The 23,497-nt window shown below is 41.8% G+C and overlaps 5 protein-coding genes across 5 annotated transcripts in view; 4 read left to right on the forward strand and 1 right to left on the reverse strand.

Moving 5' to 3' along the window:
• Positions 1–294: 294 nt before the first annotated feature.
• Positions 295–1,819, reverse strand: LOC311058509 (hsp70-binding protein 1-like; the record flags this gene model as incomplete). The annotated part of the gene is made up of 1 exon (XM_084075970.1): positions 295–1,819. Exon 1 carries the CDS (start codon positions 1,408–1,410, stop codon positions 295–297), a length of 1,116 nt encoding a protein of 371 aa, XP_083932096.1. The 5' UTR covers positions 1,411–1,819.
• A 3,894-nt stretch (positions 1,820–5,713) lies between these two features.
• Positions 5,714–6,058, forward strand: LOC311058510 (histone H2B 1.2-like; the record flags this gene model as incomplete). The annotated part of the gene is made up of 1 exon (XM_084075971.1): positions 5,714–6,058. One exon carries the CDS (start codon positions 5,714–5,716, stop codon positions 6,056–6,058), a length of 345 nt encoding a protein of 114 aa, XP_083932097.1.
• A 3,191-nt stretch (positions 6,059–9,249) lies between these two features.
• LOC311058511 (histone H2B 1.2-like) lies at positions 9,250–9,594 on the forward strand (the record flags this gene model as incomplete). The annotated part of the gene is made up of 1 exon (XM_084075972.1): positions 9,250–9,594. The coding sequence occupies one exon, from the start codon at positions 9,250–9,252 to the stop codon at positions 9,592–9,594; it is 345 nt and encodes a 114-aa protein (XP_083932098.1).
• Positions 9,595–12,785: 3,191 nt separating this feature from the next.
• Positions 12,786–13,130, forward strand: LOC311058512 (histone H2B 1.2-like; the record flags this gene model as incomplete). Its single annotated transcript, XM_084075973.1, has 1 exon — positions 12,786–13,130. The coding sequence occupies one exon, from the start codon at positions 12,786–12,788 to the stop codon at positions 13,128–13,130; it is 345 nt and encodes a 114-aa protein (XP_083932099.1).
• Positions 13,131–19,473: 6,343 nt separating this feature from the next.
• xpo5 (exportin 5) overlaps positions 19,474–23,497 on the forward strand; it is a gene marked incomplete at its 5' end in the record, with an annotated part of 52,601 nt that continues 48,577 nt past the window's right edge. The window contains one exon of the mRNA XM_084075974.1: positions 19,474–19,575. Coding sequence (XP_083932100.1) covers positions 19,474–19,575 — 102 coding nt within the window. The remainder of the gene's footprint in view (positions 19,576–23,497) is intronic.

Raw genomic sequence — 23,497 nt, forward strand, 5'->3', positions numbered from 1 at the left:
CTGTACAGGAGGACAACCTCATAAACCTTCTTATTAAGAATGACACCTCAGCTTGTGACAGCTGGTAAATCTGTTTTATATTGGAATCAGGTACATAAACGAAATGTCTGACTGCTGACCTTTTGATTGTCAACATGTGTTGTGTTTTAGTCTTATCATACGCGAAGAGCCAGTGCTGAGCGATCCGTTCTACAATGGAATTTTGCGCATTTATTGTAAGATAATCTCAATATGAAATAAAAATAAAAATGAATTAAAATTAAAAACTTAAATTGACCCTGACCCCGAGGGAGCTCAGAGATCCATCGTGTTGAGATCCACCTGCCCCATACGCCGTCTACTGAAGCACACGGACCTCAGACGCTGGCAGAAGTCTAACTCCTCCTCACACTCCTCTTTCCCCTGCAGGTCATTGGCTCGCAGTCGGAGCAGCTCCTCGAGGCTCAGAGAAGGCCTCCGGCAGACCCGAACCCCCTGGGGGCATTCCTCCACCAAGCAGCACAGCGCGCCAAGGACGTGTTCGTGAGCGGCCGAGTGCGGCGAGTGAAGAATAGACACCAGCTGTTGCACCGCGCCCATGGACAGAACCGCGTCTTTCTGCTCCGGGTGCGCCGTGAGGACTTTGAGCAGCAGAAAGGCCCACTTGGTCCTCAGCTTCTCGTCGGCAGACTGCATCCCTCGCATCAGCATCGAGAAGCCGTCGTGAGACAGGAACGCCTCGAACCCCGACCGCTCCTCCCCGAGCAGACATGACACGGCGTACAGGGTTTTCACTCTGACCGTAGGATGGGGGTCAGAGTCGGTCAGCTGCAGTAGCTCGGGCAGTGCGCCCATGTTGAGCAGGTAGCGCTGCACCTCCGGCATGTTCTGGGCGCTGGAGGCGACGAGCTGGGCGGCGCGCCACCTCACCCCGCTTCGAGCGTGACGCAGGCACTGGGTGACGCACAACTCCAGTCCACCCAGAGTCATCAGGTCTCTGGCATTGTCCAGATTCTCGCACAAGTCTGATAGAAGGTCCAGAGCCATTTCTCGCTCATCCTCATCATGCTGCTCTCTCTCCCCCTCTCCTGGCTTTCTCTCCTCCTCTCCTCCCTCTCTCTCCTTAGCGCTCATGTCATCTGTGCGTAGGACAATTAAGCACTGCTTCATCTGCTCCACCTCGTCCATCTGCCCTCTACACACCTCTGCGAGAGCTCCTCTCAACCACTCTTCTCTGTCCTCTGGCATGGGCTCAACAGGGGCAGAGGCGTCATCTGCAGCAGATCCTGCCTCTAATGACATCTGTAGGACCCCCTGGAGATTATGGAGATGTCGTCTGCCTTCTTCCATAGCTCTTTCCCGGTGTGCTGTTTTCAAGGTTTTGGCTAATTCCGCAAAGTCCAAGAAGATAAACACTGCTAACCAGCACATATATGAATATGATAACGCTAGAATATTCTAGCTCGATGATCTCATGAGTGACATCACTGCAATTGCGTGGTGGCAGTTTGCGACGTCAATCTGACGTGATACTGACGTCCAAATATGGATTTCCCATTCCGCACATGTTCCATAGGGCCATATTTGATCAAGATGATTGGCAGGACGGTGGATTTGAGATAATGAGTCCACAAAATGTGACAAAATATTTACTATGTGAAAAAGGAAGGCCTTCACTTTTATGGAATGCCACCATCGAAGACGCCCCTTGAAAATAAATGCAGAAGTCAGTTACAAGCAATAAAAATGTCATGTCTGGACAGACATTGATGTAAACTGCAACTGGTTAGTGGAGGCATACAGCCGTAGCCTATTTCTAGTATATTATATAATATTTGTATTAACCACAACCCTGGGGTCACTATTTTAGGTGATATGTTTAAAAAATATTCAACATTTTAAGCTGATTTATTTTTCAAAAGTAGCAAGAAAAAAAAAAGATCTATATGCTATGCAGAGTCTTCTGTATATTACTGTACACTATAGGTTGATGATAAATATCAAACTGTCCTCCCATCATTCAACAGGGGCACGGTGTTTTAAATGTCGGTCACTGTCCCCCTCTACTGGTTAAATCGGGTACTGTTCTTTTTGTGTTTGTTTTGCTGTTCAAATGGTATTAGTATTAGAACTGTTGATTGGGATCAGCTGTTAAACCACTTACATCATTTTGATATGGGTGAACAATAGACCAATTATTTGTTAAGCAACATTGAGACTGGACGCACAGGTGATTGTTTCATCAATCAATTCCAAACATATTGTTTTGGGGTGCGCTGGTTTCAGTACATTCAACCTCCTCTTGTGTGTTGGCTAGTGAGGCGCGTCCTAGCGAGACCCGTTTCATTTGGTGCCGGCCTGCGCGCACATACTGGTTCTTATCAGTTTTACGTCGTCTGTTAAGGGGTCTATTGACATGACCAAATCATGATATGAGGGTAATTTTCACTAATGTAATTCGACACACAACCTGTAGGCTACTCTGTTGCGAAGGTATGTTCCTTTAAAGCAGCAACATTTGTGTGTGTGTGCATAATGTGCTGAAGATATAGATATATATATATAGATATATATATATATATATATCTATATCTATATATATATATATATATATATATATATATATATATCTATATATATATATATATATATATATATATATATATATATATATATATATATATATATATACTAGAGGGTCGGGGCGCTGCGCGCCCCTCCCCCCTATCCGCTGCGCGGTGCTTTGTGTTTGTTGGTCTCTATAATATATAAAGCCATAATAGGAGATGTTCCCAATGGAGCTATGCCCAAATATGGAGTGTGTTGTCTGATGTTGTGAGTTTGTGTTGGCCGCAATTAATTATGCTGCGAGGGGGCAGATGTGTGCTGAGCAGTATGAAGTGGCCTACAGACTGCGCGTAGTAATTCTGCACGTTGTGGCGTGTCTTGTTAGTGACATTGATATGTTGTTTTTGTGTTTAGTCCCACACAGTGGCAGTTTTTTTGGGGGGTTTTGGGTTTAGAAATGTATAGATACTAGAGGGTCGGGGCGCTGCGCGCCCCTCCCCCCTAGCCGCTGCGCGGTGCTTTGTGTTTGTTGGTCTCTATAATATATAAAGCCATAATAGGAGATGTTCCCAATGGAGCTATGCCCAAATATGGAGTGTGTTGTCTGACCTCACTTGGGTCTCGTTGGGCGGTTATATAAAGCCATAATAGGAGATGTTCCCAATGGAGCTATGCCCAAATATGGAGTGTGTTGTCTGACCTCACTTGGGTCTCGTTGGGCGGTGGTCGGCGATGACGCTAAGGAACAACATGGCCGACTGTAATGTTGTGAGTTTGTGTTGGCCGCAATTAATTATGCTGCGAGGGGGCAGATGTGTGCTGAGCAGTATGAAGTGGCCTACAGACTGCGCGTAGTAATTCTGCACGTTGTGGCGTGTCTTGTTAGTGACATTGATATGTTGTTTTTGTGTTTAGTCCCACACAGTGGCAGGTTTTTTTGGGGGGTTTTGGGTTTAGAAATGTATATATAGATAGATATATATATATATATGTGTCACCACGGGTCTCCTTAGACCGGAGCTACGCTTCACGCCGCCACGGCGTGAAGCCTTTGTGGGGTTCTGCATGTCGATTTATTTCTTTGTTTTTTTTCTGGTAGTCTTGGGTTGAAGCGGTCGGCCGAACAGGGTCTGTGGCGCTTCCACTTTAGGAGCTGGAGGCAAGCCTTTTAGGGCGTCTCTGTTCTTTGCGTCCGCGGCAGCGACTCTCTTAGTGGCTACAGTTCTGCGCTTATAATGTGTGACGGCCTGGTGCTGCTTCTTCTTTATTTTTCTGGCCGCGCGACGCTTGATCTTGGCTTTAGCCTTGAACGCAGCAGTGTGGATGGTCTCGCCGCCATGGTTCTTCTTAGCGGCCGCGTTTTAGTGCGTCTCTGTTCTTTGCGTCCGCGGCAGCGACTCTCTTAGTGGCTACAGTTCTGCGCTTATAATGTGTGATGGCCTGGTGCTGCTTCTTCTTTATTTTTCTGGCCGCGCAACGCTTGATCTTGGCTTTAGCCTTGAACGCAACAGTGTGGATGGTCTCGCCGCCATGGTTCTTCTTAGCGGCTGCCTTGACCCTGCTGGGCGGGAGGTCTTGCCGGGACCGGGATCCTTCCTACTTGAAGTCGGTGCATCGTTGATGTTGTCCAGGTTAACAATGTTCATCCTGGCGCCCGATGAGGCTATTTATGTGAAATGGGCCCCAGGGAGACACTCCTACTAATGTTCCCCACCAATCAGAAAGCAGTGACGTGTTCTGAAGAATATTGGGACAGTTGTGTTTTCTCCACAAATAAAATCAACTAAATTACAGACAGAGAAATATATTTAAGTCAAATAAAACATGGAGCAGACAGCAGACAGCTTTCACTTCATAATCAAATCATGTGGAGTTTTGAGGACTCCTGCGTTTTGTTTGGAGATGTTTAAAACCTCTTAAAAACACAAGTAGCACATTAAGCCACCTAGAGATGATGGGCTCTGTGTGCATTGACTCTACATGGTTCTCATTGCTGTGTTTCGCAGCTTTTTAGGCAACGCCCAGTACAAAGCAGGCTGCCTGACTTCCTATACGTCCTCAGAAGTAGAACACGTTTAAAGGAGGAGTTCACCCAAAAAAGTACTTATTTTCTATCAATTACACACCCCATGAAGTCTTGATTTCATGGATTTATTTTTGTTTTTGTGGCATTCCTAAGACAATAATTTGATGACCGTGTGTATTTCCGGTAGGAGACACAAATAATCTACTTTGTGTCTCCTACCGGATACATTAGCCGGTAGGAGACGGGAATCAAAAACAAAAAAGAATCCATGGATTCAAGGCTTCATAGGGTGTGCAATTGATAGAAAATAAGTCTTTTTAAGGCACTCAGTTTTGAATATTCAGGTCAATTCTAAATGTCTGGTCGGTAAGAATATTTTTGTTAAAATAAGTGATGACCTCTATGGTGGCATTTTCCCATACAAAGGATTAAACGAGTCTCAAAAACAGATGTGTATTAAAAATATTTGGAATAAAAACATCACTGAAAAAAAGAGGGATGTCATGTGGCTGATCTCAGTGAGGAGACTAGCAGTAAGAGCAGTGGTAAAATGGAGCTGCTTTGTAAAAACTGTAAAATACCCTATTGAAAATTGTAATGATGATGAATCTGGTTGAACACCTTCTTTTAGATTGCCAGAGGTCACGATATGTTTGGGGGAAAATGGCACACATTGGCTTTAATATTAATGTCACGTATAATGCTGTTATGTATGGTGTTTTCGATGAAAACTGAAAACTGAAGCCATGGCACTTATTGACATTGTGAAAACTAAAAACAAAAAAAAACTATTTTTGGACGGACTAGATTATACTTTATAAACTATGCATCATAGAAAGTGTGTTACAACTGGATTGAAATTGGAGCGTGAATTGAACTTTTAATTTCAATTAAATATAGATTTAGCCTAAATGTTTATTATACTTTATGCCTAGTCTACATTCTAGCGGGACAAATAGATGCAGGCGGTAAAACCGCCTTTAGTTATGTAGGCTACAAACGACCCTCTGTGGGTCACATAAGCAGTAGCACCAATCATATGCTGGGAGTCACACACCTCATTTGCATTCGCATGGTATAAATACTGGTGCGACGCCGCTATGATACCACTTCTTATATTCTATCATGTGAGAAGGAATGATGCCTGAAGTTGCGAAACCAGCGCCCAAGAAGGGCTCCAAGAAAACCGTCACCAAGACCGCTGCTAAGGGCGGCAAGAAACGCAGAAAGAAAGTCCAGGAAGGAGAGCTATATGCCATCTACATCTACAAGGTCATGAAGCAGGTCCACCCTGACACCGGTATCTCTTCGAAAGCCATGGACATCATGAACTCCTTTGTCAACGACATCTTTGAGCTCATCGCCGCACCATCTCATCCTGGGAGATCCAGACCGCCGTCCGCCTGCTGCTCCCCGGTGAGCTGGCCAAGAACGCCGCCGTGTCTGAGCACCAAGGCTGTCACCAAGTACACCAGCGCCAAGTAAACTGCATAGTTTGCTATAAACACAAAGGTCCTTTTAAGGGCCACCCATATTATCAAAAAAGTGTGTCCGACCACTTAAGGCTTCAGGCTCAATAACTACTTGTTTTCACTACTTTATTTATCTTTTAATTATTTATTTTCCCCCTCATTCTCAAACCAGCACCTTGTGTTTGTTTTAATTTTACCTGAATTCAGATGCTTTGTTTCATTTTAGATCACTAGTGCTTTTAGTTACATAAGTCACCTATCCCTATATGGATATAAATGAAGTCTGTCTGTCATTGTTGTCATATTTAACCATGCATTAAAAAGCCAAATAAACGTATCTACAATCTACAACCTTAGAACACACCAGAGGATTGATAATGGAGAAAAAAACATATCACTGTGCCCAGTGTGGGAGCAGGTTTATAACAAAAGCTCGTATGAAGAAGGTAGTGCACGCACATCCGTTAGGTCCAGGTGCTTAGACAAACAAAGTATAATGAAAAAGAATAAAGTCTGCACACTGGCGGTTGCAAAAAGCTCCAGAATTTATTGCTGGTCAACGTTTCGGCCTGTACAGGCCTTCATCAGGACATATATAGTGGAAAAGGGCATACTCAGAGGTTTATATAGGTACTACTATGCAATGATAGGCTCACCCCAATAGGGCAAGTGAGGTCACATGCAGTCAACTCAATCAGGAGGTTGGCTAATGCATAAAGTCAAGAATATCTGGAGATAAACATTGTGTACCCACCCCAAGATCCAAGAATAGCAATAAACAAAAATACATTGAAAGTTTCCCAAGATTGATACATTTGGTTGTAAATATATAGAATAGGTACTCAAAAAAACAAAGGGGGACACACAGTGACATGCTGCAGCATAGGACATGAGATAATAGTTGTTTAAACAGGGTCTAAATAATAGGGGGGATCGCCACTAAATCCCTCAACAAAGTATCATAATAATCTCAGGGAGATAAACAAAACAACGTCAGCTCTAAGAGCGTACTCTATTACAGGTGTTCACTCACTATGTACAAAAGAGATTAGCACATATTTCTTATTTTTCAAATGTTTAATTTATAAACTGCATATGATGTTCTGCATAGTGTATGTCTGTCTGTTATTTAATGTCACTATGTACAAACTATAATGTATTCAATCAATCAATCAATGCCTGTCAGAGAGCATTGTGTTAATTATCCATCATCACCCTGTCATTTCCTCTTAAACGGTGTCTGCTAACAGTGAATATGTGAATCTTTTGAGTCTTCAAACAAAACGCAGGAATCCTAACCCCTCCACATTATGTTTATTATGAAGTGAAACGTGTCTACTATCTGCTCCATTTTTTTTTTTACTTCAATATATTCGCTAAGTGTGTATTTTATTTGACTTTAGTTGTAGAGAAAACACAAGTCTTATGACACATTTGGGGATTGAGTCTACATGGTTCTCATATCATCTGCCGTCCCCCCGCCCCCTCTCCAGGTATAAATAGAGGTCAAACGCCGTCTAAGGTATCATAATATCGAATTATGGCGCAGCAACCAACTAAGAGAGATGAACTTTCCCGAACAGCAGTCATGAAGGCGGCGACAAAGAAAAGCGGCAGCAGCGGCGGCGGCAGGAGCAGCACCTCCCAACCAGCGCCTAGCGCTGGTCCACGAAAGGCTCATCCTAAGCAGGGCTCGGCTGAGCTGAGGACCATCGCCAAACACAGGGCTGAGAGGAAGATGCGTACCAAACGCCGCGAAGTGACCTCTCGGCCTCGGAGGGTTAAGGCTGAGAAGAAGGTCGCTGCTACCCAGGCGATGGCCAGAGCAGCAATGAAGGGGGTGACTAAATCGCCTGACCCAGAGGCGAGCACACTCTTTGGCCGTCCACTGACCACAAAAAAAACGAAGAAAGCCGCCAAGAAATAAATCTCCTCCTTTCGACCAAACAAACCCCACAAAGGCTCTTTTAAGAGCCACCCAAGATTTCTTTATAAGAGTTCTCTTTATCCTCCATGTTGACAGATAAGTCACAATCGCGCCTTGCAATTAGCCCTCACTAACCCCCTATCCATAGCGTAGTATCTCCGGTCTGATCTCAGGTCTGATCAGTCAAAAATAATGGCATGTCTTCTATACTCGTCGTAAACAGCCAAGATAATTCTGTCCGTTTTCATCATATGTATGCTATTCACAGAGCCGCCAGTGGAGAGCAGAGTTGGATCAGGGAAAGGTAGTCTGTTGTGGCCATGATGCCATATGATATATCAAGACGGTACAAGTTGAGGGTGTAGGCCTACAACTCACTTTGCACATTGGACTTGAAAATCTTCCATCAAGCTAAACAATACAGTTCAGGCGGATAAGTAATATAACATGAATTTAATTGGTAAAAGGCGCTTTATAAAGTTAAGATAAAATAAGGAGTTAGGGAAACCAATGTCCATTGGTCCCGCATTTTCTATATTGTCTAGTCTAGAGAGTGACTTTATTTGACCGTCCTACTATTAACAGTTATTATTCTTTGGACTATAACAGTTAAATGCAGATTAAATTCACACCCACTTGCCAGCACCATGTCATAATCTCTGATACAAGTCATGAATAAATGGAGTTCCCATAACGGGCGTCAAACCCAGGCGCTAGACCATAAGGGACAGTATAACGTAACGCACGTAATTCATGTCACAAATGTACACACGGCTCCAGTTTGTGTTTGAAGTCAGAGACCCCACTCATCCCAGCTATAATGAACAGGATCAAATGAAATGTTTGATTGCTTTGTGTGGTAGCCTACAACTGGTCAGGGACATGGATCATAGAAGTGTCATCTCGGATTAGTAGCAATAGTCTGCAGTTAGTGGACGGACTAGATTATACTTTATAAACTATGCATCATAGAAAGTGTGTTACAACTGGATTGAAATTGGAGCGTGAATTGAACTTTTAATTTCAATTAAATATAGATTTAGCCGAAATGTTTATTATACTTTATGCCTAGTCTACATTCTAGCGGGACAAATAGATGCAGGCGGTAAAACCGCCTTTAGTTATGTAGACTACAAACGACCCTCTGTGGGTCACATAAGCAGTAGCACCAATCATATGCTGGGAGTCACACACCTCATTTGCATTCGCATGGTATAAATACTGGTGCGACGCCGCTATGATACCACTTCTTATATTCTATCATGTGAGAAGGAATGATGCCTGAAGTTGCGAAACCAGCGCCCAAGAAGGGCTCCAAGAAAACCGTCACCAAGACCGCTGCTAAGGGCGGCAAGAAACGCAGAAAGAAAGTCCAGGAAGGAGAGCTATATGCCATCTACATCTACAAGTTCATGAAGCAGGTCCACCCTGACACCGGTATCTCTTCGAAAGCCATGGACATCATGAACTCCTTTGTCAACGACATCTTTGAGCTCATCGCCGCACCATCTCATCCTGGGAGATCCAGACCGCCGTCCGCCTGCTGCTCCCCGGTGAGCTGGCCAAGAACGCCGCCGTGTCTGAGCACCAAGGCTGTCACCAAGTACACCAGCGCCAAGTAAACTGCATAGTTTGCTATAAACACAAAGGTCCTTTTAAGGGCCACCCATATTATCAAAAAAGTGTGTCCGACCACTTAAGGCTTCAGGCTCAATAACTACTTGTTTTCACTACTTTATTTATCTTTTAATTATTTATTTTCCCCCTCATTCTCAAACCAGCACCTTGTGTTTGTTTTAATTTTACCTGAATTCAGATGCTTTGTTTCATTTTAGATCCCTAGTGCTTTTAGTTACATAAGTCACCTATCCCTATATGGATATAAATGAAGTCTGTCTGTCATTGTTGTCATATTTAACCATGCATTAAAAAGCCAAATAAACGTATCTACAATCTACAACCTTAGAACACACCAGAGGATTGATAATGGAGAAAAAAACATATCACTGTGCCCAGTGTGGGAGCAGGTTTATAACAAAAGCTCGTATGAAGAAGGTAGTGCACGCACATCCGTTAGGTCCAGGTGCTTAGACAAACAAAGTATAATGAAAAAGAATAAAGTCTGCACACTGGCGGTTGCAAAAAGCTCCAGAATTTATTGCTGGTCAACGTTTCGGCCTGTACAGGCCTTCATCAGGACATATATAGTGGAAAAGGGCATACTCAGAGGTTTATATAGGTACTACTATGCAATGATAGGCTCACCCCAATAGGGCAAGTGAGGTCACATGCAGTCAACTCAATCAGGAGGTTGGCTAATGCATAAAGTCAAGAATATCTGGAGATAAACATTGTGTACCCACCCCAAGATCCAAGAATAGCAATAAACAAAAATACATTGAAAGTTTCCCAAGATTGATACATTTGGTTGTAAATATATAGAATAGGTACTCAAAAAAACAAAGGGGGACACACAGTGACATGCTGCAGCATAGGACATGAGATAATAGTTGTTTAAACAGGGTCTAAATAATAGGGGGGATCGCCACTAAATCCCTCAACAAAGTATCATAATAATCTCAGGGAGATAAACAAAACAACGTCAGCTCTAAGAGCGTACTCTATTACAGGTGTTCACTCACTATGTACAAAAGAGATTAGCACATATTTCTTATTTTTCAAATGTTTAATTTATAAACTGCATATGATGTTCTGCATAGTGTATGTCTGTCTGTTATTTAATGTCACTATGTACAAACTATAATGTATTCAATCAATCAATCAATGCCTGTCAGAGAGCATTGTGTTAATTATCCATCATCACCCTGTCATTTCCTCTTAAACGGTGTCTGCTAACAGTGAATATGTGAATCTTTTGAGTCTTCAAACAAAACGCAGGAATCCTAACCCCTCCACATTATGTTTATTATGAAGTGAAACGTGTCTACTATCTGCTCCATTTTTTTTTTTACTTCAATATATTCGCTAAGTGTGTATTTTATTTGACTTTAGTTGTAGAGAAAACACAAGTCTTATGACACATTTGGGGATTGAGTCTACATGGTTCTCATATCATCTGCCGTCCCCCCGCCCCCTCTCCAGGTATAAATAGAGGTCAAACGCCGTCTAAGGTATCATAATATCGAATTATGGCGCAGCAACCAACTAAGAGAGATGAACTTTCCCGAACAGCAGTCATGAAGGCGGCGACAAAGAAAAGCGGCAGCAGCGGCGGCGGCAGGAGCAGCACCTCCCAACCAGCGCCTAGCGCTGGTCCACGAAAGGCTCATCCTAAGCAGGGCTCGGCTGAGCTGAGGACCATCGCCAAACACAGGGCTGAGAGGAAGATGCGTACCAAACGCCGCGAAGTGACCTCTCGGCCTCGGAGGGTTAAGGCTGAGAAGAAGGTCGCTGCTACCCAGGCGATGGCCAGAGCAGCAATGAAGGGGGTGACTAAATCGCCTGACCCAGAGGCGAGCACACTCTTTGGCCGTCCACTGACCACAAAAAAAACGAAGAAAGCCGCCAAGAAATAAATCTCCTCCTTTCGACCAAACAAACCCCACAAAGGCTCTTTTAAGAGCCACCCAAGATTTCTTTATAAGAGTTCTCTTTATCCTCCATGTTGACAGATAAGTCACAATCGCGCCTTGCAATTAGCCCTCACTAACCCCCTATCCATAGCGTAGTATCTCCGGTCTGATCTCAGGTCTGATCAGTCAAAAATAATGGCATGTCTTCTATACTCGTCGTAAACAGCCAAGATAATTCTGTCCGTTTTCATCATATGTATGCTATTCACAGAGCCGCCAGTGGAGAGCAGAGTTGGATCAGGGAAAGGTAGTCTGTTGTGGCCATGATGCCATATGATATATCAAGACGGTACAAGTTGAGGGTGTAGGCCTACAACTCACTTTGCACATTGGACTTGAAAATCTTCCATCAAGCTAAACAATACAGTTCAGGCGGATAAGTAATATAACATGAATTTAATTGGTAAAAGGCGCTTTATAAAGTTAAGATAAAATAAGGAGTTAGGGAAACCAATGTCCATTGGTCCCGCATTTTCTATATTGTCTAGTCTAGAGAGTGACTTTATTTGACCGTCCTACTATTAACAGTTATTATTCTTTGGACTATAACAGTTAAATGCAGATTAAATTCACACCCACTTGCCAGCACCATGTCATAATCTCTGATACAAGTCATGAATAAATGGAGTTCCCATAACGGGCGTCAAACCCAGGCGCTAGACCATAAGGGACAGTATAACGTAACGCACGTAATTCATGTCACAAATGTACACACGGCTCCAGTTTGTGTTTGAAGTCAGAGACCCCACTCATCCCAGCTATAATGAACAGGATCAAATGAAATGTTTGATTGCTTTGTGTGGTAGCCTACAACTGGTCAGGGACATGGATCATAGAAGTGTCATCTCGGATTAGTAGCAATAGTCTGCAGTTAGTGGACGGACTAGATTATACTTTATAAACTATGCATCATAGAAAGTGTGTTACAACTGGATTGAAATTGGAGCGTGAATTGAACTTTTAATTTCAATTAAATATAGATTTAGCCGAAATGTTTATTATACTTTATGCCTAGTCTACATTCTAGCGGGACAAATAGATGCAGGCGGTAAAACCGCCTTTAGTTATGTAGACTACAAACGACCCTCTGTGGGTCACATAAGCAGTAGCACCAATCATATGCTGGGAGTCACACACCTCATTTGCATTCGCATGGTATAAATACTGGTGCGACGCCGCTATGATACCACTTCTTATATTCTATCATGTGAGAAGGAATGATGCCTGAAGTTGCGAAACCAGCGCCCAAGAAGGGCTCCAAGAAAACCGTCACCAAGACCGCTGCTAAGGGCGGCAAGAAACGCAGAAAGAAGGTCCAGGAAGGAGAGCTATATGCCATCTACATCTACAAGTTCATGAAGCAGGTCCACCCTGACACCGGTATCTCTTCGAAAGCCATGGACATCATGAACTCCTTTGTCAACGACATCTTTGAGCTCATCGCCGCACCATCTCATCCTGGGAGATCCAGACCGCCGTCCGCCTGCTGCTCCCCGGTGAGCTGGCCAAGAACGCCGCCGTGTCTGAGCACCAAGGCTGTCACCAAGTACACCAGCGCCAAGTAAACTGCATAGTTTGCTATAAACACAAAGGTCCTTTTAAGGGCCACCCATATTATCAAAAAAGTGTGTCCGACCACTTAAGGCTTCAGGCTCAATAACTACTTGTTTTCACTACTTTATTTATCTTTTAATTATTTATTTTCCCCCTCATTCTCAAACCAGCACCTTGTGTTTGTTTTAATTTTACCTGAATTCAGATGCTTTGTTTCATTTTAGATCCCTAGTGCTTTTAGTTACATAAGTCACCTATCCCTATATGGATATAAATGAAGTCTGTCTGTCATTGTTGTCATATTTAACCATGCATTAAAAAGCCAAATAAACGTATCTACAATCTACAACCTTAGAACACACCAGAGGATTGATAATGGAGAAAAAAACATATCACTGTGCCCAGTGTGGGAGCAGGTTTATAACAAAAGCTCGTATGAAGAAGGTAGTGCACGCACATCCGTTAGGTCCAGGTGCTTAGACAAACAAAGTATAATGAAAAAGAATAAAGTCTGCACACTGGCGGTTGCAAAAAGCTCCAGAATTTATTGCTGGTCAACGTTTCGGCCTGTTCAGGCCTTCATCAGGACATATATAGTGGAAAAGGGCATACTCAGAGGTTTATATAGGTACTACTATGCAATGATAGGCTCACCCCAATAGGGCAAGTGAGGTCACATGCAGTCAACTCAATCAGGAGGTTGGCTAATGCATAAAGTCAAGAATATCTGGAGATAAACATTGTGTACCCACCCCAAGATCCAAGAATAGCAATAAACAAAAATACATTTAAAGTTTCCCAAGATTGATACATTTGGTTGTAAATATATAGAATAGGTACTCAAAAAAACAAAGGGGGACACACAGTGACATGCTGCAGCATAGGACATGAGATAATAGTTGTTTAAACAGGGTCTAAATAATAGGGGGGATCGCCACTAAATCCCTCAACAAAGTATCATAATAATCTCAGGGAGATAAACAAAACAACGTCAGCTCTAAGAGCGTACTCTATTACAGGTGTTCTGAAGGTGTGTGAAAACACTAATAGACAGAAGACAAGTACATTACATTACATTACATTACAGTCATTTAGCAGACGCTTTTATCCAAAGCGACTTACAATAAGTGTATTCAACATAGGTAGGGAACGAAAACTACTAATCACCAGAAGTCTTAAGTGCATTTCCTGCAAAAAACAAGCAACCAAGAGTATACCTAGCGCTAAGGTAAAAGTGCAATATATCAGCTACCTACTTTCTTTTACAGATGAGACAAAATAGCAAAATCAAATGAGCACGAGCTCAGACAAATAAGTGTATCGACTAAACAAGATCCAATAAACCAATACAAAACTAAAACAAGAGTTCCTACAACTAGTTAACAACAAGTAGGCCAGGCAAAGAGGAAGCGTAGTGTTTCCTGAAGAGGTGGGTTTTCAGCCTGCGGCGAAAGATGGGCAGTGACTCTGCTGTCCTGACATCAGTGGGAAGTTCATTCCACCACTGTGGGGCCAGAACAGAAAAAAGTCGTGACCGTGTCGATCGACCAGAAGGAGAAGTAAAAGGCTAAACGATTGTATAACGGAACAAGAGAACTGCTAATGAAGGCCAAGGCTTAAGATAAACCTGAAAGGTCCCTGTAATTATCCATAAAAAACACATGTCCTATACTGCTGCACCAGGAGGAAGGATATCCTGTCACCAGCTCCCTATGGAAGATCACAAAAAGAGAAAGGAGAAAGTAAGTCACTGCACCACATACACATACAAATATTATAAAGGCCTATTAGGCAATGGCAAAGAATTCAACATTAAGAATATTAAAAAGTAATAAGGGGTAAAAACCCAAGTATAATCAGAAGAGGGGAACCTAAAATATATAAATAGGCCTAATAAGGGGGTTTACAGAAATGGCCTGATATCAAAAGATTCATTTAAACCTCTTTTTACTGTGTCCAGAGTGGAAATCCAAAAAGCTTCCCTTTTGAGGAGCAAACAATCAATGTCTCCCCCTCTGGGTGGCAATGTGACACGCTCAATGCCTATATATTTCAGTGAAGAAATGCAGTGTTGGGCTTGATGAAAATGTGCTGCCACAGGATTCCTAAAATCCTTAGTTCTAATGTCACTCCTGTGTTCTGAGATCCTCGTTTTCAGGGGTCTTAATGTTTTGCCAATATAAGCAAGCCCACACACATTTGATCATGTAGATGATATTGGGTGTGGTGCAACTGATGACGCCTCTGATCTTAAAACATTTGCCTGTAACAGGGTGATTAAAAGTGTGACATTTATAAGTAAAACTGCATTGAGCGCATCTGCCGCATTTGTAATTGCCATCTGGAATGTTAATAAGAAAATGTGTGGGAGTTGCCTGACGTAAGTGTGACCTAACCAGTAGGTTCCTCAAATTTGGTGGTCTTTTGTACACAATACGGGGAAGACTTGCCAAGAATTGGGTCAGAGTTTAAAATGTACCAATGCCTCCTGATCAGTTTTTCAAAATGGTGACCCAGAGGAGAATATTGAACAAAACACTTGATGTGTTTTTCAGTTCTGTCTGTTCTCTCTTTGGGTTTTAAACATTCCAGTTGAGTACAACTGTTGAATTGATCTGCAGCAGGTTGGATCCATTGTACTGTATAGCCACGCTGTTTAAAACGACACTCTAGGTCTTTAGAATGTACCTGGAAAGAGTCATCTTGACTACAAATCCTGCGGATTCTTTTGAATTGGCCCATGGGGATACCTTACCTTTTTTTAAGGGTGTGGGATGATAACTGTCACCATGTAGTAGGGCATTACGATCAGTGGGCTTTCTGTACAAATTCATATTTAAAGTATTGTTTTCTTTGATGACCAGGATGTCAAGGAAATTCTAACTATTCTGATCAGAGGATATGGTAAATTTCAAAAACTGACTACTGTGGTTAAGGAAAATATGAAAGGCTGTCAGCTCAGTAGGGGACCCAGTCCAAATCAGAAAAACATCATCAATGTAGCGCTTCCATAACTGTATGTGTGACAGGAACGGATTGCAATTCGCATTCAAAATGAGATTGGCTTCAAGTAGCCCAACATAGAGGTTGGCATAATTTGGGGGCATTTTACTTCCCATGTTAGAATGGCTTTATGTACAAATTATGATCGGGGTTTCTGAGAAAGAGCCAGTGGGCTGTCATGGCACGCCAAAATGAAAATTATTTTTCATTTTCAATTGTGCCAAAATCGCCCTAGAGCTTTATAAGGGTGCCTGCAGTGGTGTAAAGTAACTAAGTACATGTACTCAAGTTAAAATTATTTATTTACTTTCTTCAGTATTTACAATTTACAATACTTTTACTTCTACACCACTACATCTCAGAGAAAGATATTGTACTTTGTATATTTTGATAATTATTACAAAACATACATTAACCACTTCAGCCGTATATATATTTCGGCCATTTGAAAATAGCAGATCTACAGTCTCACAATGCGTCGTGATGCTACGCATTGTGAGCTTGTAGATCGGCTATTTTCAAAATAGTTTTTGTACATTTTTAACTTGTGAAATGGGACATTGTGCAAAATGAGTACTTTTACTCATGTAAATTTTGATTACCAGACTTTTACTTGTAAGGGTGCGCTCCCACCGAACTTTTATTTTACCTCTGGGGCAGAATCTGCCAATGCTTTGTCAATGCAAATGCATGGATTCTTGGAAAAAATCCGCAAGACCAGGAATCCATGCATTTGCATTGACAAAGCATTGGCAGATTCTGCCCCAGAGGTAAAATAAAAGTGCGGTGGGAGCGCGCCCTAACAGTGTTTTTTCTACATTGCAGTATTGATACTTCTACTTAAGTAAAACATGTGAGTATTTCTTCCATCACTGGGTGCCTGTTGGAACTGTAAGCCTTCTCTCATACTTTGGTTGAAGCACATACCTCTGATTAAATCTGGTGTACTAATAGCTAGCCAACATGTCAAAGGATTGTCACAAAAATCACATGCTACCATGAGCATTTCATAGCTCAGTAAGCTCACATATTCAATGAACATGGTGGCAAGCAGAGGCTCCTTCTTGCGAAGTTCTCAGATTTAGTTTCCTTTTTTAAATAAAGTAAAACAGCAATACTATATGAACAATATCTGTCACAAGTAAAAGGCCTGTATTCAAAATATGAAAAATAAAGTACAAAAAAGTATTGGCATCCAAATACACTTTACAGTACTAAAAAAAAGTGGGTCATTTTATCATCTACTCAGGCTTTTGTGAGCCCCCCACACAGTTTTTAAGTTGCTTGATTCAGTATTTAGACATTTGATATTCATTTTATCAGACACGCCCCCTTCCTGTACAAACCCATTATAACTTCTAACTGCACTCCACAAAAAAAAATGCTTTAAGGAGTAGTTCACCCACAAAATGACTTATTTTCCATCTATTACACACGCCATGAAGCCTTGAATTCATGGAGACTTTGAGTCTCCTACCAGATAGACTCCGCTGGTCATCAAATTGCCAATACTTTTGTACTTTTACTCAAGTCAATTTCAGTAAGAGTATTTCTACACTGCAGTATTGATACTTTTACTTAGGTAAAAAATATGAGTACGCTACTTTTTCCACCACTGGTCTTGGGTCTGAGAGTCTAAATCTCATCACCCGTGGCTGAAATGGCAAACAAATAATGGACCTTGATATGAAAAGGGTTGAAAACCACTGCTCTAAATAAAACAACTTTCACTACGAAGACGGTTTTAAGATGTTGAAAGGCTACTTTCCTTAGTGGGAACACTCTGAGCCCCCATCTCACGTCTAAAATACACTTTTTGGACAGAAAAGAAAATATTTCACCAGATGTAAAAAAATATATAGTGTTACCCCACTGCTACAGATCCAGTCAATGGAACTTTTCTATTGACATGTTTTCCTTCCGGTGAAATATTTTCTTACCATTTTCTTACAATTAATAAAACCAAAAAATCCCTTTCAAAATAAAAGCAATACCACTGACACACAGACCCAATAACAAAATAAAAGCACCTCACATGAATCGTACAATCAGCATCAATGCAATACACTCTACTGTACATATGTACACAAAATATAAACAAATTACAGTGCTCTTACAAGGACTGACAGATACAGAGATCTCCATATAGGGGCATATATCATGCCCATGGGCATTTAGGCTACTGATGACATCAGGGATCTCCATATATGGGCATAAAGGGACAAGGACTGACAGATGCAGAGATCTCCATATATGGGCATAAAAGGGACAAGGACTGACAGATGCAGAGATCTCCATATATGGGCATAAAAGGGACAAGGACTGACAGATGCAGAGATCTTCATATATGGGCATAAAAGGGACAAGGACTGACAGATGCAGATATCTCCATATATGGGCATTAAAGGGACACAGGTAGACATCACAGGCGACCAACACATCTATGTCTGACATCATGGACTCCTTATTTGGACGTGACCCATCTTGGGACTCCATATATGGTCATAGCTGACTCAGTGTGACATCACCAAGATGACTCGAAGACCTCAGCAGAACGGTATAAAAAGGGCTGCATTCTCATAGCACGTTGGATTAAAACCACAAACTCCAGAATCTACAGGACTCGAGCTCTTCAAGGCGACATCTCCAGAGACTCACAGAGACAGAGACAGCAGGAACAGAGTGAGATACAGAGAAAGACAAAGAGATACAGATACAGAAACTGGGATAGAAATGCTGCGCTGGGCTGTACCCCTGAATAAAAAAGGGGCTCGAAAGGCACACCACTTTCTTGGTTGTGCTGCCGGGCCCGTGGAGGACCAGGTCTACTTTTTTGGAGGGTATCAACAAACCGCGGACGAAGACAAAACAGGTCCAATTGATGTGCGCGTCTTCAATACAGCATCTTTGTGCTGGATGAAGTTAACCCAAGTGAAAACTATAAGGGGAAAAAAGAAGAGGCATGTTCCCTCCATGCGCTACGACCACACAGCTGTGCTGATGGAAGATATCATCTACATCTGGGGTGGGAAAGTGAATTGCAAAATAACAAATGAAGGATACGGTTATCTTATCAGCGGAGACGAGGACAACGTTCTTCATGCATTTAATGTTCGCGACCACAGATGGTTCAAGCCCAAGGTTTCTGGAACTGTTCCAAAGGCAAGAAGTGAGCACTCAGCCTGTGTCTTGGGCAAAGTCATGTATATCCATGGAGGACTCACTGAGACTGGCTACACTAATGACATCTACAAGTTGGACACCACAACAATGGTCTGGTCTTTAATTAATGCCAGAGGCACTCCAGCACCTGTTTCATCACGTCACTCTGCCACCATCATCGGGACAAAGATGTTTGTATTTGGGGGCATAGGGCACCAGGACAACAACATCAGAGTGTTTGAAACACAGACCAACTGTTGGCTGAGCACACCTTCTGCAGAGCTTCTTCCAGTACGTCGTCAGCACCATGGAACCTTTGTCTACAATGGAGAGCTGTACATATTTGGCGGAAACGGAGAGCTGTACATATTTGGCGGAAACAGCATTATTCTGGGACGGCACTTCACAGATCTGTGGAAATTAAATTCCACAGATTTCTCCTGGAAGCAGGTTGAGCCCAAAGGGAAAGATGCTTATTGTTTGGGTAAAAAGCACTGTTGCATGGTGGGAGATCATGTCGTCGTCTTTGGAGAAACACTCACTCCACAGATCTTACACTTAAGTCCAAGTCTGGAAACATTATGCAGGCTAGCAGCTATTCAAAACAACTTGGACCTGTCGGCACTCCCACACATCATCGAGTGTGATCTGGCAGCAATGAAGAAAAAAAGAGAAAAAAAACAACATAACAAAAAACAAAATAGAATGAAAAATGTCAAATAATAAATAATTAAAAACTAGAAAGATCGTCGTGACTCGAGGAAGCCACTGGGAGAAATAGCGCTGAGGTCATGCAACATGTGATTCAAATTTGGTGTTGATTGGATGTTCGTAATTGTATTTGTACTGTACTTTCATATGCTTTTTTTCTGCACACTTCTAAATAAAGTATTCAATCAATCAATTTATTATGGAGTATTTTTCTTTTATTCGTTTCATTCTTTCCTCCCACAAAATTTGCAAGCCAAGGGATTGGAACAAAAATTATTATTATCTTTTTTCACATTCATGGCGCCCCCTATGTGTCAAATTGTGGAATTACTTTTGGTACTGCATTCAGTTCACAACCCTAAAAGGAAATTTGGGATTGATTGTGTGTTTTTATCCGATGGGTTCAGAAATCACGGGCAAACAAATTGTGATATTTGGACAAAATCTGTAGGAGAAAAAAATATGTTAAAACAAAAAAAAAACAGAAAATGCAGTTAGACGCAAATGGGCATGGCCTATATACCATACCATAGAGGCATATATGGAGATCCGGTAGTCCAGAGCCACAGCTCCGACCGCTATGCCCATGTTATGGTCATGTGCATATATGGGACCGACCTACTTCAAACTCAACGCTCGCATCGGCAAAGACTCGCAGTGCCCCTCGCCAAGTTGTTCGGATATGCGGTTGTCCAGAACCGCAGATCCAAGCGATCCAAGCGCCCATATATGGGCATACCAATATACAGTATATGGGCATATATTGACAACATCAGGGATCTCCATATATGGGCATAAAAGGGACACGGACTGACAGATAAAGAGATCTCAATATATGGGCATAAAAGGAACACAGGTAGACAGACAGAAACAGAGACCTCCATACTGTATTAGCATGAAAGCTTGGTTAGAACAGACTACAGAGCCCCTAATATAAAGTTAAGAGGGCAAAAAAACGGTTGAAGCACCGGCTGAAGCGGACTTGAGCCACTAGACACCGCCGAGTGAGCCGTCACTCGGCGTATAGGTAGGTGTATTTTGTATATCTACTATTTTTTTTATAGCCAAAGAAAACTTAAAATGACATAGATGTGTTCCCGGTCTTAACGGCTTAGTGGTTGTTAATCAAGCCTTAATCAAAGTCCCACAGAGCATGTTAGAATGGCTTTATGTACAAATTATGGTCAATGTTTCTGAGAAAGAGCCAGTGGGCTGTCATGGCACGCCAAAATGAAACTTAATTTTACCACCACTGCAGGGTGCCTGCAGTGGTGTAAAGTAACGAAGTACATGTACTCAAGTAAAAATTTTAGGTATAGGTATTCTGGTTTAGGTATTCTTCAGTATTTACAATTTTACTTCTACACCACTACATCTCAGAGAAAAAATATTGTACTTTGTATATTTTGATTATTATTACAAAACATACATTAACCACTTCAGCCGTATATATATTTCGGCCATTTGAAAATAGCAGATCTACAAGCTCACAATGCGTTGTGATGCTACGCATTGTGAGCTTGTAGATCGGCTATTTTCAAAATAGTTTTTGTACATTTTGAACTTGTGAAATGGGACATTGTGCACAATGAGTACTTTTACTTTTGGTACTTTAAGTATATTTTGATGACGATACTTTTGTACTTTTACTCGATTTGATTTGATTACCAGACTTAACAGCGTTTTTCTACATTGCAGTATTGAAGAAAAACATGGGAGTACTTCTTCAATCACTGCCTGTTGGGACTGTAGGCCTTTCTCTCATACTTTGGTTGAAGCACATACCTCTGATTAAATCTGGTGTACTAATGAGATACTAATAGCTAGCCAACATGTCAAAGGATTGTCACCAAAATCACATGCTACCATGAGCATTTCATAGCTCACATATTCCATATTTGTTGCCAGTAGTGGAAGAATTGATTTTCCTTTTTTATTTAAGTAAAACAAAACTAGCAATACTATTAACCTTTTAACAAAAAACTTTTTGTTTTAACCAAAAAATATCACTTACCCTACCTTTAGGTAAAACTAGCAATACTATATGAACAATATCTGTCACAAGTAAAAGGCCTGTATTCAAAATATGAGTAAAAGTACAAAATGTATTGGCATGCAAATATTCTTACAGTACTTAAAAGGATATTTCACTTTAAAGGAGTTCACCCAAAGAAATACATATTTTCTATCAATTGCACTCCCCATGAAGCCTTGAATTCATGGATTTATTTTTGTGGCATTCCTAAGACAATAATTTGAGGACCGGGTGTGTATCCGGTAGGAGACACAAATAATCTACTTTGTGTCTCCTACCGGATACATTAGCCGGTAGGAGATGGGAATCAAATTATTGGCTTAATGCGACAAAAACAAATCCATGGATTCAAGGCTTCATGGGGAGTGCAATTGATAGAAAATAAGCCATTTCTTGGGTCAATTACTCCTTTAAAAAGAAATGCGAGTAATTTTATCGTCCACTCAGGCTTTTGTGGGTTATTCTCACATTCTGGGTTATTCTCACTTCACTGTCCTCTGGGGACCGCCCCGGGGGTTCCGACCTACATGTTGCGATCCAGTGGGGTAGGCGGACAGACAGACACGCTGACTGACATATGGACTATGTGAAATGAAATAAAGAGGGAGAGGAAGAAAGAAAAAAAATGTATATATATATTTATGATTTTCTAAATTTTTGCTGTTTTTTGGGGGGTAGGAAACAAGTGTAAAAAAGTTCAGGAAGCACAAAAGGTCACCACGCTACTGTGTGCTTTAAAAAAGGTAAAATGAGGTCACACACACACACTTCATACCGCTATTGAAAAGCTAAACATCAAAACCTATTAAGAACGGATTTGGGACCAAATACTTATTGTCACATTTATCAGTGCAACATTATACCGCATGACGCAATGTGGAAGATTGCTCTGCTTGAAGGATATCCTCGCTGACGTGCCGGGGAGAAATAAGAGTACTGTCTTACAGTAAGTGCCGCACTATAGCTTGTAGATCTATTTTGTTTTAAGAAATTGTGAAAATGTGAAAATCTTTGAATATATATATATATCTATATATACATTTCTAAACCCAAAACCCCCAAAAAAACCTGCCACTGTGTGGGACTAAACACAAAAACAACATATCAATGTCACTAACAAGACACGCCACAACGTGCAGAATTACTACGCGCAGTCTGCAGGCCACTTCATACTGCTCAGCACACATCTGCCCCCTCGCAGCATAATTCCCAAAACCCCCCAAAAAAACCTGCCACTGTGTGGGACTAAACACAAAAACAACATATCAATGTCACTAACAAGACACGCCACAACGTGCAGAATTACTACGCGCAGTCTGTAGGCCACTTCATACTGCTCAGCACACATCTGCCCCCTCGCAGCATAATTAATTGCGGCCAACACAAACTCACAACATTACAGTCGGCCATGTTGTTCCTTAGCGTCATCGCCGACCACCGCCCAACGAGACCCAAGTGAGGTCAGAC

Source organism: Gymnoscopelus microlampas (genome assembly GCF_963454915.1).
Source record: "Gymnoscopelus microlampas genome assembly, chromosome: 13".
Lineage (NCBI taxonomy): Eukaryota > Metazoa > Chordata > Actinopteri > Myctophiformes > Myctophidae > Gymnoscopelus > Gymnoscopelus microlampas.